Genomic DNA, 21,937 nt, shown 5'->3' on the forward strand with positions numbered 1-21,937 from the left:
AAGTTGATGCTGTTGCTACGCAACCTTTTGCTAGCTTGTTAGCATAATAAATTACTAGCTAGACATCTTACGACTTCGGGTGTGTTCGTGAATTCAATCTGTAGTCCTAGAGTGCACTCTGAAAGTTCGTAAATGCAGAGCATTGTCAGATTATCTTCAGAGCCGAGAAGTACGTTTTTTTTTTATTATTATTATTATTATTATTTAACTAGGCAAGTCAGTTAAGAACAAATTCTTATTTACAATGATAGCCTAGGAACAGTGGGTGAACTACCTTGTTCAGGGGCAGAACAACACATTTTTACCTTGTCAGCGCAGGGATTCGATGTAGCAACGTTTTGGTTACTGGCCCAACATTCTAACCACTAGGCTACTTGCCGCCCTGCAGAGGGTTGATCCGAGCATTCTGACCACCCAACGTTGGCTAGCTTACAAGCTACTGCCAGACACAAATGAGAGAACACCTCACTGACGATTTCTCACCCTGGCAGAGCTGGTTAGGCTGTTTTCACATTATACAGATAGTTGGTGACTACGTGTGCTACTGGCAATATAATTACGCTTTTTTGCCGACATTTACTGAAACATTCAACGGGCGTTGAGCGTTTGTAAATTCATCAGCAACTGTACGAACTCACCTGAACAAACAACAATGTCCATTGAGAACGCACGACTATGCCACTTAGGTAGTTATAGTTATAGTTATTATACTGGCAAGATCAATGTATTAGTAGCCAACTAAAGTTAGGTAGCTAGCTAACATACTGCTGTAATGATATGCGGTTCGTCAGGATAGCGTGGCTAACAAATTGTCAGCAAACATAATGTGTAACAACTTATTTGGAGTCATTACTTTACTCAACATTTGTTACAAATAGTTAAAGCAATGAATTTGAAAGCGCTCTCATTGGCTGTATATTTTCCAAAATGTTCTTCAAATCTGAAAAGGTGAATACATGCTCATTTGAGGAAGAATTACATTATGGGCACTAAAAGCACAGAAATGTTGGCTAATGTAGTACGACATTCGGGAACTTTTGGCATACTAACTATATCCATACTATGACCAATAAGCATACTACATATGCCATCAATTTAAGTCACAAATAGTACGGTTAGTATGAGTATTCGAACACCGCTCTAGTCATGATTGTGGTCAAGTTCTGCCTACGGCTTGGTATGAAATGTAACCGTAATGCTGAGAGGGCATTGTAACACAATACGGTCTTAATGTTTGCTAGGAAGTGCCTGTTACTACTATCCTCATGGCAGTTCTAAACTTTGCGAGACATGTCACTTCACCCATCTCTTCACATAGGCCACCACAAGGACTGTTTTCTTAAGCACAAATGAATGGATCCATAAATAATTACTGTGGGAATAAATATCACTGAATGCCAAAAATATTGGCATAAAGTAGACTAATGCAATTGAAGACGTTAAAATGTTGCTCACTGAAATTCCACAAACATCAATTTGTTAAAATTCATTTGAAGCAATAGCCTACCTGCGTGGTCAACTATTTCAGCACCATTTCGGGCTGCTTAGAGACAAAAGTGGGGACTCGTCTTGAGAAATCAACGTCAGATGTTTCCTTTTCACGGAATCTCCATTTGGATATTGGTTAGGCTGCAATTAGGGTGTAGAAATAGTACCTAAGTTGAGTGCTGCTCATGATCATATTGTCTAGTTGGCTTATTTACTAGCACAGATCACAACATTTTGCCAGAATGTTATGTAACTTAGCCTAGGCCATCTTCTGACCAAAAGCCTGTGACTTGTCTTAATCAATGTGATTTTGTTTCACTGAATAGCTGTCTGTGTGATTAGATAGACACATACAGTACCAGTCAAAAGTTTACAAACACCTACTCATTCAAGGGTTTTTATTTTGACCATTTTCTATATTATAGAATAGAGAAGACATCAAAACTACAAAATAACACATGGAATCGTGTAGTAACAAAGGGTGTTAAACAAAACATATTTTACATTTGAGATTCTTCAAAGTCACCCTTTGCCTTGATGACAGCTTTGCACTCAACCAGCTTCATGAGGTAGTCACCTGAAATGCATTTCAATTAAAAAGGTCATTTCTGGAATTTCTTTCCTTCTTAATGTGTTTCAGATAATCAGTTCCCCATGGTATTAAGAAGATATGCATATTTTGCTTTTGTTTTAAAACTTGTCCATATTATGGCAAGAACAACTCAAACAAGCAAAGAGAAACGACAGTCCATCATTACTTTAACACACAAAAGTCAGTCAATATGGAAAATTAAGAACTTTGAACGTTTCTTCAAGTGTAGTCGCAAAAACCTTCAAGCGCTATGGACTGCCATAGAAAGGGAAAACCCAGTTACCTCTGCTGCAGAGGACAAGTTAATTCAAGTTACCAGCCTCAGAAAATCAGCAATTAACTGCACATCAGATTGCAGCCCAAATAAATGGTTCAGAGTTCACGTAACAGACACATTAACTGTTCAGAGCAGACCGTGAATCAGGCTGCAAATATTTTTTTAAACACTAAAAGTAGACTAAATCAGATGAAACTTGCATGGGCCAAGACACATACGCAACGGACATTAGGCCGGTGGTTCTCGGTCCTTTGGTCTGAGTCCAAATGTGATTTTTGGTACCAACCGCCGTGTCTTTGTGAGACGCAGAGTAGGTGAACAGATGATCTCCGCATGTGTGGTTCCCACCGTGAAGCATGGAGAAGGTGGTTTGCTGGTGACACTGTCTGTGACTTTAGAATTCAAGGCACACTTAACCAGCATGGCTACCACAGCATTCTGCAGCAACACACCATCCCATCTGGTTTGCTCTTAGTGGGACTATCATTTGTTTTTCAACAGGACAATGACCCAACACCTCCAGGCTGTGTAAGGGCTTTTTGACCAAGGAGAGTGATGGAGTGCTGCATCAGATGACCTGGCCTCTACAATCACACGGTTTGAGATGAGTCGGACCGCAGAGTGAAGGAAAAGCAGCCAACGTGTGTTCACCATATGTGGGAACTCCTTCAAGACTGTTGGAAAAGCATTCCTGGTGAAGCTGCTTGAGAGAATGCCAAGAGTGTGCAAATCTGTCATCAATGCCAAAGGGTGGCTAAGAATCTAAAATATATTTTGATTTAACACTTTTTTGGTTACTACATGATTCCATGTGTGTTATTTCATAATTTTGATGTCTTCACTATTATTCTATGTAAAAATAAAAACCCTTGAATGAGAATTTGTGGTAACATTTGAATGGTACTATAATATATTCATAATTGTTCTCCCCGATTTCGTCATATCCAATTGGTGGTTAGTCTTGTCCCATCGCTGCAACTCCTATACGGACTCGGGAGAGTCGAAGTTCCAGAGCCATGAGTCCTCTGAAACACGACCCTGTCAAGCCACACTGCTTCTTGACACACTGCTCGCATAAACCCGGAAGCCAGCCGCACCAATGTGTTCGGAGGAAACACCGTACAACTGGCGACCGTGTCAGCGTACATGCGCCCCACAGGAGTCGCTAGAGTGCAACGGGACAAGGATATCCTGGCTGGCCAAACCCTCCCCTAACCCGGACGATGCTGGGCCAATTGTGTGCCGCCTCATGGGTCTGCGACACAGCCCGGGATCGAACCCGGCACTGCGATGTGCCTTAGACCACTGCGCTGCTCAGGAGGCCCATCTGTATATTTGGTTAATTCTCTGGCTGGCCAAATAAGAAAAACATTTAGCATGCAATAATGTAGTCTAAATCAAGTGTACGCGATTTAGCAAAAATAATAGGCATAAAGGCAACACCAGAAAGTTGTGAAATATGAACACAAGACAACGCTTTTGAAAATATAGATTTCTATAAACATTATTTTTATTGGTATCATGATTAAGATACTCTCAATGTAATACCCTATGACTCCTCCCTAACAAAGTGGAGTGAGGGTAGGAAAGCGATGGACCATGTGGATCATATGTGCCTTTTTTCAAAATATAACTTTTATATGACAGTGGTTCCACATGTTGCCGTGACTCAAATTGTATGGGGAAATTATTATTTGTATTTTGTTACATTTCATTATATTCTATAGCCTACTAAATGGATCACGCCTACAGACAGTGATTCACATGGCAGTGGCTTGCTACATAAAGCAGGCAGACAGGCATCGGGGCATTCCGTTACAGTTCAATTGAATGTTAGAATGGGCAAAAGTGACCTAATCGACATCGATCATACCATGCTCATCGGCGCGACGGATCCTGTATCTCAGAAACGGCCGCTCTCCTGGGCTTTTCACACATGACAGTGTCTAGGGTTTACCGAGAATGATGCAACAAACAAAAAAAACATCTAGTCAGCATAAGTCCTGTGGGCGAAAACAGCTCGGTGATGAAGGAGGTCGAAGGAGAATGACAAGAATCACACAGGCTGGTGGCGTACTGGTATGGGGAATGTTTTCCTGGCATGTTAGGTCCCTTGATACCAACTGAGCAATGAATGTTTCCAACACCTTGTAGAATCCATGCCCTGAAGCATATTGGCTGTTCCGGAGGAAAGGGAGGGTCTGACCTGGTACTGGGTGTACCTAATAAAGTAGCTAGTGAGAGAGTTTGTGTGCGTTGACATCAGGGTAACCTCGTGTATCTTGTCTGTTTAATTAGCAAAATAACTATTGATTTCATGTGCATGGCGCCACTATGCATCTTATATGCTGCACAGATCAGTAACATAATTAAACCCCAAATATTAGTCATGTTTCTTAGGACCTGCCTAAAACAAATAATGGATTTCTTTGTGATGGCTTATGTTCAATGGATTTATTAAAATAGACGTCCGCCCACATCTACTCCCACTCCTAAACTTGCCGGCAGTCGCAAGGGAGATAAAGGCTTATCCCGGCAAGAATGCGGTAAGAACGGGACTGTATGACGTGGGCTGTTTATACAGGCAACATACAGTAAAGTCTTTATGTCAAGGGTAATAGGGTAGGCTACACTACGTCTTTTTAAAATGCTGACATGAAACCTTCTCTGGAGATATGGAGAGGCATTTTACTTGTCTGTAAAAGAATGCCACTTCCGAAGCGGGACTACGGTCAATCACTAGGCGACCAGGACTGTCAATCAAATAATCTCAAACTGCTACACTAAAGATTTGTATAACTAACCCTAGATAGACTCTGGTCTGTAATTTCTAATGGTAGCAAATGAATCATAGTGGGCAGTCCAAGCAAGGAGGTGGACAGTCAAACACGAGCTAGTGAGATCCTATTGGCGCGTTCTACCATTTATTTGCATATATCCGTTAGCGAATGCCTTATCTAAAGTGAGCGTGTGCAATAACTCAAAACTTTGGCAAAGGGTATAGTCCACATAAACACAGTCCACTGTTACAGATTCCAGTTTTGGAAACAGAAAACTGTATGGAAAATCCATCTTGCTTTAGCTTCTCCCAATGCCAGCTACTAGGTTTCCTCTAATTGTAAATGCCAATTGGATGCTTCACATTTAAACATCCAGTGAAATCTGGCACAGACCAGTTGCTCTTTAGATTATTTATTTTTTTAAATAGTACTTTAAAAGGATGTTAAATGCGGTGCCTTACCAAGCCATTTAGTAGAAATGAAACACATCTAGCTACCATACCCTAAAGAACAGCCTAAAAAACATCAATCAGCAACATTTGTTGTCAGGGAAACAGACCATTCTATGCCGGACTGTCTGAAAAGATCAACGCTACAGATGCAGCATTATTATATATATATTTTTTAATTGTCACTAATCGACATGTTACTGTAGCTGCATTGTGTCTGTAAAGGGTTGTGGTAGATAACTTCATTGCCCAGCCTTAACGGTCATACATACAGTACTTAACTTCTTATGGCTGCAGGGGCAGTATTGAGTAGCTTGGACAACAGGTGCCCAGAGTCAATGGCCTGCTCCTCAGTCCCAGTTGCTAATATATGCATATTATTAGTAGTATTGGATAGAAAACACTGAAGTTTCTAAAACTGTTTGAATGACATCTGTGAGTATAACAGAACTCATATGGCAGGCAAAAACCTGAGAGGAAATCCAAATAGGAAGAAGTGGAAAATCTGAGGTTGATCTATTTTCAACCCAGCCACTATTGAATACACAGTGGGCTATGGATAAAGTTGCACTTTCTAGGGCTTCCACTGGATGTCAACCGTCTTTAGAAACTTGATTGAGGCTTCTACTGTGTTGTGGAGCCGGATGGGAGCTCTTTGAGTCAGTGGTCTGGCAGAGAACCAGGTCCTGGTCACGCGTATTACACATGATAGCGACCTATGTTCCATGGTACCTCTACAGACATAGGAATTCTCCGGTTGGAACTTTATTGAAGATTTATAACATCCTAAAGATTGATTCTATACTTATTATGACAAGTTTCTTCGACCTGTAATAACTTCTTGAACTTTTCGTCCGACGTTCGGATGGACCTGCACGAGCGTTTGGGTTTGTGTACTAAACGGGCTAACAAAAGTAGCTACTTGGACATTATCGAACAAATCAAGCATTTATTGTGGAACAATGATTCCTGGGAGTGCATTCTGATGAAGATCGTCAAAGTTAACTTCTTGTAACTAGGGGACAGTATTTTCATTTTTGGAAAAATAACATTCCCAAAGTAAACGGGCTATTGCTAGAACAGGACAAGATGCTAGAATATGCATATAATTGACAGCTTAGGGTAGAAAACACTAAAGTTTCCAAAACTGTGAAAATATTGTCTGTGAGTATAACAGAACTGATATTGCAGGCGAAAGCATGAGATAAATCCAATCCGGAAGTGACTCATGTTTTGAAAGCTCTGCGTTCCGATGCGTCCCTATTGAGCAGTGAATGGACTAACAACCAGATATCTTTTTCTACGTATTCCCCAAGGTGTCTACAGCATTTTGACGTAGTTTCACGCCTTTATGTTGAAGAATGAGCGTAAGCGACTACATTGCGTAAGTGGTCACCTGCTCTCAGAGTGATTCTTGCGTAAAATACAGAGGTAGCCATTTTTCCTCTCGGCCCTACTGAAAAGCCTTTTTTTTGGCGTTGTCGTGACCGCAATTTCCAGGCGATTTCTCAGGCAAACGTGAAGAACAAACGGAGCTATTTCGCCTACAAAAATAATATTTTGGGAAAAAAGGAACATTTGTACAAAAGGGAAAAAATTGTATTTGCTGGAATGCAGTGTATGAATCAGGGCGTATGAAATTAGGCAAATTAGAAGCCCCACTAATAATTTAATAAAATGTATCAAAATTGTGTAACCTACTTTTTGCAATTATCACTGATCTGGCTTTCAAATCAATCTATGAAAATGCCCCTTTTGTTAACACATTTTACCGGAACAATGCATAACGCACATTCACAAATAATGACTAGACATTATAGAAAATTAACACAGATGTCATAAACAATCTCTCAAGTACAAGTCCACATGCTAGCAAGTAGCCAGGAAATGATTATATTGCAACAGTTGAATTGTTATGAACACACCCTTCTGTCCATCTCCAACTGATTGAACAGCATGCTTGCCTGTCAACTTTGTTCAGATGTTGAAATCAAGTGGCCTACCTTAATTCTCAGAATGTAAATTGTGTTTTATGCTTATAGCACATTTATTTATGTTTTAAATTAAAAGACTAGATAGATAGCTAATATAACAATCTTTGGCTAAAATGCAGATTCAATGTTCATTGATACTCCTGTTTTAGTAGTGTTTCCTCTGCACGCAATTTGAGTTGAGACAAAAAGGGTGTGGTTAGAAAGGTTAACTTGCTCTATATATATTACTTAAAATTATGTTTTAATGTGTTTCGGGTGTCCATGTGACCGATTCTGTTATACCAAACCTACAAATGAAAATAGTAAGTTGAAACCACTTGTCAGAGAGAAAGAAGTGATCTCTCGATTTAGTTGACATGAGTGGCAGGGGGAAGGGCTTGGTGTATGTGTTTAAATCGAGAGGAAGACGCGAAGCGAGAGGTTTTCACACTCGACAAAATCTGTCAAAAATAATCCCAATAATTTTGGAGCCAAGCTAGTCACCTGCCTTCCCGCCATTGGGACTCCATTGTTAGGGTGGAGACATGAGCATCACATCATCATTTGTTCAGGCATCAATTGTTCTTAGACTAGCACCATTCATTAGCCCTGTCGATAATTTTAATGTTACAACAGTAACTGTATACAATGGTTAAATGTGAGAAGGGTGGTTGCCATCTCGGAGTAAAAAATGTTTTGCAGCAGTGCTGCCTGCCAACAGTAATCTGACAGAAAAGATTCAAGGGCTATCATTACATAACAGATGGAAAGCATTTAAATCCATGCACTTCCACATCATATGATGGAAATGTGCCTACCTGATTTAGGTGACAGTGAACAGTTGGGATACAATAGGAAATATTTCTTAAACTTACAGAAGGGCAATTCCAGCTCTATAGATGTGACATTTGCACACAAAATGAGAGAAAATGTCTCAGAATGAACATGTTAACGTGTATATTTATGATAAGGCAGACGTTTTACATGCCCCCAACCGATAGTTTTTTTGTTGTTTATCTGCATTGTTTAACAAATTTGTACTATTTTTGTACATGTTTGTAAAGATTGCCTGTTTGCGAGCAGAACTGAGGGGAGTGGGGGTTTATTCGATCGCCTCCTACTCCTCAGACGGCAGCCCGCCCTCTGGCCTCTTCCTCCACACGCTCATCACTGGGGTCGGGGCCTGTTCCTGAGAGAGCCGTATATCCCTCCTCTCGGGCTCGTCAGAGTCATGAAAGAAGAAAAAGGATTCTGCTAGTCCGTGATGAGTAATCGCAGTCCTGATGTCTAGAAGTTATTTCCGGTCTTTAGAGATGGTAGTGGAAACATTATGTACAAAAAAAAGTTTTTAAAAAGTTCAAAACAACGCAGATAGACAAAAAAAAAACACCCCACAACCCTACCCCTTAAAACACCAATGGACGATTTGCAATGACATTCAGTAGGAAACCTCCCTAAAGGGGACCCATGAAGAGGGGAAACAAAAAACAAATATTCTCTCAGCTCCAACTTGACAATGGCAAGCGCTAGCGAGACAAGAGTAGCAAATTTGAAGAGGCATCGCCGTCTTTCAAATCCACTGTGTGGGAACATTTTGGATTCAGCGTTCAATACGATGGAGGGTAAGAAAAACGTAAACAAAGTACAGACTGAAAGCATTGCCACTGTCGGCTACTCGAGTGGAAACACTTCTAACACATGTAACTTACGTCGCCATCACCCGGCCATATCCCTTGCAGGTGGAGCAAGGAGAGTCCACTCGTTAGCGAAAACAACAATCTCTCGCTGCTGCCTTCCAACAACAATTTGTGACAAATTCTGAAAAAAGATAAATAACAAAAGGGGCGGGAGAATTCAGAGCCAAAGATAAGCAACCCTTTTCGGCAGTTAATGACTCAGGATTGTCACCACCTGATGAAAAAAATGTAACCAAAAAATGTAATGAAAAGAATGTCCCCTCCCGCACACATTTCAGCAGCAAAGTAAATCTCAAACTATGAAACATCATGGAGAGAAATTGAAAACGAAGACAGACACCCCATCTAACTCTCTACACTGATAGATGGACCTCCAGAGCAACTCATAGCTACCTCACTGACAGATCCATTTGTACTAGACTGGGAGAGCTACGTGTTGCAAACTCATCCACTGTATGAGAGTCATACAAGACAAAACTTAAATACAAGATACCGAAACCGTACCGTTACCCACAAAATGTGATACATACCGAACCGTGGGCCCACTGTACCGTTGCATCCCTAGTGAACACTGAGTGTGAGAGGAAGAGCTCACTTAACACATACAAACCAGATTATAAATTGTGACAGCGAGAGGGGAGAGACTGAAAAGGGTACGTTGAGAGGGATAAAAGCTGAAACATTTAGGAAGAGGAACGAGACGTTCATTTATTTTACAGTGCGTATTGCCTGCTTCCCCACAAACACCTTACAGACGAAGGACACGGAAATCCTTTTGTTCACAACTCCTGAGATTACTATTGCCTGTTAGACTTAATCTGTGGCATTTGGCCATATTCTAATCTAATAAACAGAATGCAAAAAAAATACTTGTATAGAATACAGAATCAAAAAAGGTACAAAACAAACTTCTCAGACAAACATTTGCATCGTAATGGCTTAGGGCTCTTTTATAAATCCTAGCAATGGGTTTGTATAAAAGACATTTCACAGAACATGGTCTTCTTTTAGAATGCCATCAAACAGAATACTTTTCAGCAGAAAATGACCTTATGTACAGTACATTCAGAAAGTACTCAGACCCCTTGACTTGCACATTATGTTACAGCCTTATACTAAAACTGATTTTTTTTTAAGTCCTTCAATTTATAATTGTATTTATTTATTTTACCTTTATTTAACCAGGTAGGCAAGTTGAGAACAAGTTCTCATTTACAATTGCGACCTGGCCAAGATAAAGCAAAGCAGTTCGACAGATACAACGACACAGAGTTACACATGGAGTAAAACAAACATACAGTCAATAATACAGTATAAACAAGTCTATATACAATGTGAGCAAATGAGGTGAGAAGGGAGGTAAAGGCATAAAAGGCCATGGTGGCAAGGTAAATACAATATAGCAAGTAAAAGACTGGAATGGTAGTTTTGCAATGGAAGAATGTGCAAAGTAGAAATAAAAATAATGGGGTGCAAAGGAGCAAAATAAATAAATTAATTAAATACAGTTGGGAAAGAGGTAGTTGTTTGGGCTAAATTATAGGTGGGCTATGTACAGGTGCAGTAATCTGTGAGCTGCTCTGACAGTTGGTGCTTAAAGCTAGTGAGGGAGATAAGTGTTTCCAGTTTCAGAGATTTTTGTAGTTCGTTCCAGTCATTGGCAGCAGAGAACTGGAAAGAGAGGCGGCCAAAGAAATAATTGGTTTTGGGGGTGACTAGAGAGATATACCTGCTGGAGCGTGTGCTACAGGTGGGACCTGCGAGCTGAGATAAGGGGGGACTTTACCTAGCAGGGTCTTGTAGATGACATGGAGCCAGTGGGTTTGGCGACGAGTATGAAGCGAGGGCCAGCCAACGAGAGCGTACAGGTCGCAATGGTGGGTAGTATATGGGGCTTTGGTGACAAAACGGATTGCACTGTAATAGACTGCATCCAATTTGTTGAGTAGGGTATTGGAGGCTATTTTGTAAATGACATCGCCAAAGTCGAGGATTGGTAGGATGGTCAGTTTTACAAGGGTATGTTTGGCAGCATGAGTGAAGGATGCTTTGTTGCGAAATAGGAAGCCAATTCTAGATTTAACTTTGGATTGGAGATGTTTGATATGGGTCTGGAAGGAGAGTTTACAGTCTAACCAGACACCTAAGTATTTGTAGTTGTCCACGTATTCTAAGTCAGAGCCGTCCAGAGTAGTGATGTTGGACAGGCGGGTAGGTGCAGGTAGCGATCGGTTGAAGAGCATGCATTTAGTTTTACTTGTATTTAAGAGCAATTGGAGGCCACGGAAGGAGAGTTGTATGGCATTGAAGCTTGCCTGGAGGGTTGTTAACACAGTGTCCAAAGAAGGGCCGGAAGTATACAGAATGGTGTCGTCTGTGTAGAGGTGGATCAGAGACTCACCAGCAGCAAGAGCGACCTCATTGATGTATACAGAGAAGAGAGTCGGTCCAAGAATTGAACCCTGTGGCACCCCCATAGAGACTGCCAGAGGTCCGGACAACAGACCCTCCGATTTGACACACTGAACTCTATCAGAGAAGTAGTTGGTGAACCAGGCGAGGCAATCATTTGAGAAACCAAGGCTGTTGAGTCTGCCGATGAGGATGTGGTGATTGACAGAGTCGAAAGCCTTGGCCAGATCAATGAATACGGCAAAGCATAATGACAAAGCAACAGGTTTATATACATTTTAGCAAATTGATATAATAAAAAACAACTTTTATATCACATTTACATACAGTTGAAGTCGAAAGTTTACATACACCTTAGCAAAAATACATTTAAACTCAGTTTCACTATTCCTGACCAGAAAATCCTAGTAACAATTCCCAGTCTAAGGTCAGTTAGGATCACCACTTGATTTTAAGAATGATAAAAGTCAGAATAATAGGAGAGAATTATTGTTTTCAGCTTTTATTTCTTTCATCACATTCCCAGTAGGTCAGAAGTTTACATAGACTCAGTTAGAATTTGGTATCATTGACCTTTAATAGTTTAACTTGGGTAAAACATTGCAGGTAGCCTTCCACAAGCATCCCACAATAAGTTGGGTGAATGTTGGCCCATTCCTCCTGACAGAGCTGGTGTAACAGTCAGGTTACCTTGCTCATAACACACTTCTTCAGTTCTGCCCACACATTTTCTATAGGATTGAGGTCAGGGCTTTGTGATTGCCACTAATACCTTGACATGGTTGTCCTTAAGCCATTTTGCCACAACTTTGGAAGTATGCTTGGGGTCATTGTATATTGGATATTTCTCCAAAAAGTACGATATTTGTCCCCATGTGCAGCTGCAGACCGTAGTCTGGCATTTTTATGGCGGTTTTGAAGAAGTGGCTTCTTCCTTGCTGAGCGGCTTCCCAGGTTATGTCGATATAGGACTCATATCAGATATTTTTTTATACCTGTTTCCTCCAGCATCTTCACATGGTCCTTTGCTGTTGTTCTGGGATTGATTTGCACTTTCTGCACCAAAGTACGTTCATGTCTAGGAGACAGAACACGCCTCCTTCCTGAGCGGTATGACGGCTGCGTGGGCCCATGGTGTTTATACTTGCGTACTATTGTTTGTACAGATGAACATGGTAGCTTCAGGTGTTTGGAAATTGCTCCAAAGGATGAACCAGACTTGAAGGTCTACAATTTTTTTCTGATGTCTTGGCTGATTTCCCCATGATGTCAAGCAAAGAGGCACTGAGTTTGAAGGTAGGCCTTGAAATGCATCCACAGGTTAATCTCCAATTGGCTCAAATTATGTGAATTAGCCTGTCAGAAGCTTCTAAAGCCATGACACCATTTCCTGGAATTTTTCAAGCTGTTTAAAAGGCACAGTCAACTTAGTGTAAGTAAACTTCTGACTCACTGGAATTGTGATACAGTGAATAAGTGAAATAACCTGTCTGTAAACAATTGTTGGAAAAGTGACTTGTGTCAAGCACAAAGTAGATGTCCTAACCGACTTGCCAAAACTATAGTTTGTTAACCTCACTGCGCACGGAACCCGCTAGCGGGCTGAAATTCCACAACATACGGCGATCGCTACACAAATAGTCATATTAAACATTCATGAAGATACAGGTGTCTCACATGTATCTAAAGCCTAGAATCTTGCTAATCCAACTGTGTTGACAGATTTAAAAAAGGATTTACTGCGAAAGAATACGATGCGATTATCTGAGCATAGAGCCCCATAAAAAAAACTATTTTAACCAGCACAGGCGTAACAATCACAAACTGCATTAAAAGAAATAGTTTACCTTTGACGATCTTCGTCTGTTTGCAATTCCAATGCTCATTGTTACACAATGAATGATCTTTTGTTTTATAATATCCGTTTTTATAGCCTAACACGAAACACTTTGAACCGCTTGTTGTGAATTCCGTCTCATTCCATTTTCAACGACACATTCCAGGTAAATAACCCACACAAAACGTGACTTTTCCAGTCATGTTTGGTTTCACTGCAATCACCTGGTTTGTTTGTAACACAATCAAACGTGATGTGCCATTTCACGGGACGTATTGACTGAAAGAAACCGATTTGAAGACAACAAGTAATGACATCACTGTGCACCAATGATATGACCACTGTTTCGTTGATTGACTGTATTTTAACCCAATGACCACTGATCGTCTTGAAATCTAGCTGGGTAGATAGCCAATGAGCTGAGGTAAACGGCAATAGGTCAAGTTCATGTGTTGCAAGACCAACCCATGTAGTAAGCTCCAGCGTAAAGAGAGTCGTCCGCTATTGAAGTTTCATACCGGAAAGAGAAACACATATTACGCACTGCATTGTTTGGTAAACTCGTAGATTCAGCTGTTTATATATATATCAATCAGTATGGCGACTAAGTCAGGGAAAGCTAAATCTAAGTCTAGATATACAGATATACACACAATTTTAGAATAAATTGATTGGGAAAGTGAGAGAGATTGTTGTAGGACGATTCATTTAGCGATTGTGGATGAATATTTTTTGAAAGGGAGAGGACATCATTTTGGACTGGTAAGTTCTTATCATGCTAATGCCCTTGTTCGAAATTAATAATATAAAATATTATTTTTATTTTATTTTAGAAGCAATATATAAACATGTAATGTTATGAAATGTGAGATGCGTGTGTCTGCCGCCCCACCCCAACCCACATGAAATAGCCTATTTGAGGCTGTTGAGGGGAGGGCAGGCCCACAACAATGGCCAAAGTGAAATGGAGACAATAGATACAGCTGGTCTGTTGTAATATAATTATGGCAGTAGATCTAGCTGGTCTGTCATAATATAAAAGAGAGTAGATCTAGCAGGTCATAATATATTCAACCTTATGTTCCCTGTACCCCATATATATATATATATATATATATATCTGTTGAATAAGGGCTCATATGTGAAACTATTCTAACTGAACATTTTCTTTAACAGTGACACTGACTCCGAATGGGAGTCTTATCCGGTGTCCTGTGTGAATTTAAGCATGCTCTCTCTAATTCTCTCTTTCTCTCTCTCGGAGGACCTGAGCCCTAGGACCATGCGTCAGGACTACCTGGCATGATGACTCCTTGCTGTCCCCAGTCCACCTGGCCCTGCTGCTGTTCCAGTTTCAACTGTTCTGCCTGAGGCTATGGAACCCTAAACTGTTAATTTTTACTCGAGATGCTGTCCTGTTGTACCCTCTTCAATCACTGATCTCCACCCGGCACAGCCAGAAGAGGACTGGCTGGGTTTTTGCCTTTCTAGGGAGTTTTTCCTAGCCACCGTGCTTCTACACCTGCATTGCTTGCTGTTTAGGGTTTTAGGCTGGGGCTATATAAATAGATTTGATTTGTTAGAGGACTGAGGGTCTTCCAAATATTGAAAGTGTGTAAATAGTTACCCATGTTATTTTGTAAAATGTATGTATTTTTTTGCCATATTTTTTTTTATCAATAATTATATTTTTCCCCAATTTATTTATTGGTTTCAAAATATATACCTTCATTAATTTGGCCACTTGGGTACATTTGGGCTACTTGTGTGGGACACCTGGGTAGCGCACTCATTTTGGAAGTTTTCATTCTGAAACTTTGCACAAGTACTGTTGCCCTCTTATATATTTCACTGAAATTGTCCCCATCATCCTATCTGAATGTTTGTTTTAAAGATGATACAAAAATAAAAAACGTATGTTTTTTTCCATTGTTTTATCTAAACCAGATTTATTGTGTTATATTCTCCTACATTCAATTCACATTTACACAAACTTCAGAGTGTTTTCTTTCAAAAGGTACCAAGAATATGCATATCCTTGGTTCTGTGCCTGAGCTACAGGCTGTTAGATTTGGGTATGTCTTCAGGCGGAAATTGCACAAAGTAGGGGGGAGCTCTAAGAGGTTTTAACAAGAAATTTGGGGAGCGGTTGAAAAAACGAGTTAATGACTCCAAGTGTATGTAAACTTCTGACTTCAACTAAGGATTCAGACCCTTTACTCAGTACCTTGTTGAAGCATCTTTGGCAGTGATTACAGCCTCAAGTCTTCTTGGCTATGACACTACAATCTTGGCACACCTGTATTTGGAGTTTCTCCCATTCATCTGTGCAGATCCTCTCAAGCTCTGTCAGGTTGGATGGGGAGCATCGCTGCACAGCTATTCTCCGGTCTCTCCAGAGATGTTCGATTGGAATCAAGTCCGGGCTCTGGCTTGGCCACAAGGACATTTATTGACTTGTCCCAAAGCCACTCCTGCGTTGTTGTGGCTGTGTGCTTAGGGTCGTTGTCCTGTCGGCAGTCTTGAGCAGGTTTTCATCAAGGATCTCTCTGTTCTTTGCTCCGTTCATATTCAACTCAATCCCAAATAGTCTCCCAGTCTCTGCAGCTGAAACACAACCCCACAGCATTATACTGCCACCACCATGCTTCACCAGGGATGGGCCAGGTGTCCTCCAGACATGACACTTGGCATTCTGACCAAGGAGGTCAATCTTGTGGGCCTCCCAAGTGGCACAGCGGTCTAAGGCATTACTACAGCCCCAGGTTCGAGCCCAGGCTGGGTCACAACCGGCTGTGACCAGGAGACCCATGAGGCTGCTCACAATTGTCCAAGCGTCATCCGGTTTAGGGAATTTCCCATAGCGACTCCTTGAGGTGGGCCCGGGTGTTTCCTCCGACACATTGGTGCAGTTGGCTTCCGGGTTGAACGAGCAGCGTGTCAAGAAGCAATGCGGCTCGGCCGGGTCATGTTTTGGAGGACGTATGGCTCTCAACCTGCGCCTCTCCCGAGTCTGTAGGGGAGCTGCAACTATGGGAAAATACTAACTACCAATTGGATTCCACAAAATTGGTGAGAAAAGGGGGTAATAAAAAAAAATCCTGGCAGCTGAAAATGTCCCAGTGGCCTGCACACTCACCTGACATGTCACACATTAAGCATGTTTGGGATGCTCTGGATCGACAGTGTTCCAGTTCCAGACAATATTCGCACAACCATTGTGGTCCACATTCAACAGCCTGATCAACTCTACGCAAAAGAGATGTGATGCACTGCTTGAGGTAAATGGTGGCCACACCCAATACTGACTTGTTCTGATCCAGGCCCCTAACAAAAAGTTAGGTACCTGTGACAAACAGATGCATATCTGTATACCCAGTCATGTGAAATCCATAGATTTTGGGCCAAATTAATTTCAATTGACTGATTTCCATATATGAACTGTAACACAGTCAAATCTTTGAGATTGTAGCATTTATCATTTGTTTTGCCTTTTATTTAACTAAGCAAGTCGGTTAAGAACAAATTCTTATTTACAATGGCGGCCTATCGGGGAACAATGGGTTAACCTCTCTAGGGTAGGGCGCAGCATTCTGAATTTTGGATGAAAAGCATGTCCAAATTAAACAGCCTGCTGCTCGGGCCCAGAATATATGATATGCATACAACTGGTAGATTTGGATAGAAAACACTCTAAAGTTTCCAAAAACGGTTAAAATAGTGTCTGTGAGTATAACAGACATGATTTGGCAGGCAAAAAACTGAGAAAAACCCATTCAGGAAGTTTTTAGTTTGTTTGGTTTTGTAGTTTTCTATTCAATGCCATTACAGTATCCATTGACTTAGGACTCAATTTGCAGTTCCCATACCTTCCACTAGATGTCAACAGTCTTTAGAGATTGTTTCAGGCTATTCTTATAAATGAGAGAGTTGGACCCTACCGTGTGGCAGAGCTTTTTCATGCGCAATCCCGAGAGAGTGCATTTCTTGTTTACCTTTTATATTGACGATGTTATTGTCCAGTTGAAATATTATAGATCATTTAGACTAAAAACAACCTGAGGATTGAATATAAACATTGTTTGACATGTTTCTATGAACTTTACGGACACAATTTAGATTTTTTTGTCTGCCTGTTTTGACATGTTTCTATGAACTTTACGGATACAATTTTGATTTTTTTGTCTGCCTGTTTTGACTGTTTGAGCCTGTGGATTATTGAAGAAAACGTGCAAACACGGTTTTTGGATATAAAGAGACTATCGAACAAAAGGAACATTTATTGAGTAAATGAATGTCTTCTGAGTGCCACCATATGAAGGTCATCAAAGGGAAGGGATTAATGTTCTCTCTATTTCTGAGTTTTGTAACGCTTCTGCTTGGCTGGTTACTGTTTATAATAATTTGTCAATTGGGCTATATTCTGGGCTAGGTATGCTTTCGCCGAAAAGCATTTTGTAAACCGGACACCGTGGTTGGATTAACAAGAAGCTATTCTTTAAACCTATGTAAAATATATTTTGTTTTCTGAATTTTTATAATTAGCATTTCTGTATTTAGCGCCCTGCTGGATGTTGGCCAGATGGGACGCTAGCGTCCCACATAACCTCTCTAGGGTAAGGGGCAGAACGACAGATTTTTACCTTGTCAGCTTGGTGATTCGATCCAGCAACCTTTTGGTTACTGGCCCAACGCTCTAACCACTAGGCTACCTGCCGCCCCTTGTATTTAAAATGATGGCCTACCCCGGCCAAACCCGGACGCTGTGCTCCGCCCTATGGGACTCCCAATCCCAGCTGGATGTGATAGATGCTTTCACTTCATGCGGCCATCACAGGAATGCCTACTAGTTATTTCCTTAATGTTTACAAACAGCCTCATACGTTCTAGATAAAACGTTCTAGAAATGTGTCAGCTTTACAAGGAAGCAAACAGAGCATAATTCTGACAGTCTTGTAGCAAGAGAAATATGCAAAGACTGTAAATTAGACATTTTCATTAGGCAAAATTCAGTGCAGCACAACATTGCCACAGTCAAGTCTGAAAAAAGCTACTCCAGGTCCACTCATCTAGAAAATATTCCATATGGCTAGAAAATAAATATGTAGTGTAGATTAAATAAAATGTATGGAATACCACTTCATAATATGCATGGCTCGGAGTCATGCAAACATGGAAGATTAGAGACAATCATATTGTATGCTGTGAAATGATTTCATCATGATCTGAAAATGTTTGGATCAAAACAGGGACTGTGGGGTTTATATTTCTCTCAGACGTGGATAGCTCAAATAAAGCTGTGATAAAGACTATGCCAACAACTATCAATAATCTGCAAATGTAACTAAAAGCCACAATTTAAAAACACTGATTTGCCTGGTTTCTCCATACAAAATGTCCCGCATAACAAAAGGAATAACATTTCTCATAACACAAGGAATAGGATATACAGCTATAATCTTGTTTTGTTTCTCCCATTTCAATACTAAATTACTCTGTAGTAAACATCCTCACAGTAATTGTCTGGCACATGGTGAAATGAGACGGTGTGAATGTCAACATTATTTTTGGCATTTATTTTGAGGGATGGACAAGCGTAAACAATATCATCTAGCTACGCAGCTAAACCATATACTCGTTTAGGCATTTGGGAGCGATGTGAGCAATCGATGCTAGCTAGCAAGCTATATAAACACCGTGGTCAATAACTAGATAGGGTTTTGCTCGCCTCTACCTCCGGTAAATAATTCAATCGAACGCACAACATCCATACGGCTCGCGATAGTTAATTAGCGTCTCAACAGAAAACCTAGTTCTTTAATCGCTAAAGTTAGCTAGAGCAAACCCAGAATGCAGGCTAAACCTGAATTTATGGGGTTTTCAGGGACCTTAAAGATGGCTAAATGAATTTACATGTCCTGCTACAACGAGACTGTGTGTAGCAAGTCGCCACGAAGAGGCCTGCCTCTTTGTGCAAGCGAATCCTGCAACTTTCAGTTTAGATTCGCTGTAAAAGACCACCATAGTCCAGTAACAGGAGCTAATCTGGCCCTCCGGTTAACGAATCAACGCCAGGCCTCAATACTATATTTTTAAGAGGCGGTGGGTATTCTGTAATAATTTTGCAAGCAAATATTAGAAACATAACTATGGGAAACACATTTCCACCCTAAGGTAAAATTGTGTCGTGGCAAAATGGTGAAACAACCATATTGTTCAACTGACCACGGCAAATAATCCTTTACTTAATTCATTTTCAATAAATTAACTTTAAAATGTTGTGCAGAAAGACATTTGCAACAAATAATTCGTTAGTAGAATAATGGGGCGTGTATAGTCAGCAACATAACATTGCATTACAACTATAGCTTTACTTACTTTCTCCATTTGTTAGGACACACTGACATCCAATGTAGATAAAAGTAACCAAAACAACCGCTGAAGTCCCAAGCCGCATTGTGACTTCGAGTGTGTTCTCTGTGTGTTTTGAAGATATCCAAAGTTCGTTTAAGAAATCCAATACAAACAAAACGTTTTCAAAAGGAGAAGATAAATCAAGCTAGCTAGTCCAGTTAGCCCCCTTAAAAAGGGGCCAGGGGTCCAACGTGGTTGTATCTTAATTAACAGCAATATCTTCTCAGCTAACTTTGGGATTTCGTTTCTCCATTAAAAAAATGACCACTAAATAGCGCGATCGTGTGTTCTGGCGACACATTTGCGAATAAAAATAGTCATTTCACACAATTGTATGGGATAGTTCACTTGAATGTTTGATTTTTCTTTTTAAAGTATTCCGATTCGAGAAAAAAAATACATCCCACACCGCTAACGTTAGCTAAACTAGAAAGTAACTAGCCACGGCCTCATTCCACGATAAACGAGGTTCCACTGTTGAAAGGCACTCGGAGACCGTATTTCCGTATTATAAAGCAATTCTTTAAGATTAATGCTTGATAATTTAGAAATCTGGGTGTCCTCTTCTTTCCAAAAATCCAGTTATGTAGCCGAACTTCTATAGACCCAAGAAGCTAGCTAACGTTGGCTAGCTTGCTGTAATCCACAGGTCGCTGAGTGTTTCATGCACTCCAATATTGCACTTCTTCGCCGTATCACAGGAAAAACACCTAGTTTTAAAATGTGAGAGGATAAATGTGAACACATCCCATGAAATTTGGATACGTGCAGGAAAAACGTGGATATATTTGAACGACCTTCCTCTGAACTGATTCAGTCGCTACAGCCAGCCCACTACAACATGAAAAACACCCCCCCCCCCCTCAAAAAAAAAAATGGATCCAGTGAACATTACGTTTAGCCACTAAACAAATATCCCCCCGCTTCCAGCACATTGCTAAAAAGTGTGAGAACTCCCGTCTTCAGATTATCTGGCAAAACAGCTCATATAAACAACGAAGCTTCAAAACCGGCAATTAAATAACCGCTGTCAGAATCAGAAATATTAGGTAAACAAACTTAATGGCATAATAACCTGCTATGTGGGGGAAAAACTTCGATTACCGTATACAGCACCTCTCAGGTTCCCACCTTTTTTTCTCCATGTCTATCCACCAGTAAACAACTACTACCAGTCAGCTGGGGCAGATAGGGTATGTAGGAAAACACGGACTGGAGTAACGGTGCGCACAACTAGCAATGTGTGGATTGCAGTGTATAGCATTATACAAAACCAACAGTCTAACAAAATTGTGTTAGTATGGAAGCCCATTCTCGACCCCATTTTTCTTTTAAAGGGCGGCTGAATTTCCCGATTTGGCCTCGTTTTAGATTTGGTTCATTAAAATGCTAGCGGCCATGACAGAGATAGATAGAGGACTCATAATGGATATAAATAATTTTAGCATAGACATTGCCATTGAAAGCTTCCACTATACTTTCACAATTTTAAAGTAGTCAACTGGGTGGGGATTCCAATGGATTGTTGCCTCAATGGTGCTGTCAAAGACGCCATAATGTTGCAGATTTAAAGATGAGTCCTGTCTATCTCTATGGGCCATGACTGAATTCAAACATGAGTTGGTTGTGGTTTGATGTGGGTGTCTCGTCTGTGTGTGTGTTCGCAGGTGGCCAATTAGCTTCTGGTGTGTGACCGAGTCAAAATAGGTTTGACTTTGGATAGCCTGTCTCGGGGGCTAGTTAGGGACCATCAATAATTACACAATGAAAATTAGAAAATATTTTCATGTTGCACACCTTTCAGTTTTTATCATTAAATGCTTTCAATATTTGAATATGAATTTCTACACTTTAAAGTTGGTTTGAGGTTAAGTAATTGAAATTTGGAGCTATTGGAATTTTAACATATTGTCATGTACAATGTGTAATTTACCTATGGTTCCTAACTAGCCCTATAGGTATATCCAAAGTTAACCCAAAGTTACCTCAGGCATTACGATCAGGTCTCATGCAGCTGC

The 21,937-nt window shown here is 40.6% G+C and overlaps 1 protein-coding gene across 4 annotated transcripts in view; it reads right to left on the bottom strand.

Annotated features, from left to right (window-relative positions):
• Positions 1–21,116, bottom strand: part of LOC100272218 (insulin receptor 2) — a 128,756-nt gene extending 107,640 nt beyond the window's left edge. For 2 of the 4 annotated variants that reach the window (XM_021599800.3, XM_090232150.1), the window contains exon 1: positions 19,884–21,096. In XM_021599800.3, the coding sequence (XP_021455475.1) occupies positions 19,884–19,962 (79 nt within the window). In that variant the 5' untranslated portion in view covers positions 19,963–21,096. Of the gene's footprint in view, positions 1–19,883 lie in introns of all 4 variants that reach the window. The other 2 variants (XM_090232149.1, XM_090232147.1) reach the window with 2 other exon arrangements.
• Between the last annotated feature and the right edge of the window lie 821 nt (positions 21,117–21,937).

The sequence above is a fragment of the Oncorhynchus mykiss genome, chromosome 4, assembly GCF_057628025.1.
Source record: "Oncorhynchus mykiss isolate SJ-2025 chromosome 4, ASM5762802v1, whole genome shotgun sequence".
Classification (NCBI taxonomy): Eukaryota; Metazoa; Chordata; class Actinopteri; order Salmoniformes; family Salmonidae; genus Oncorhynchus; species Oncorhynchus mykiss.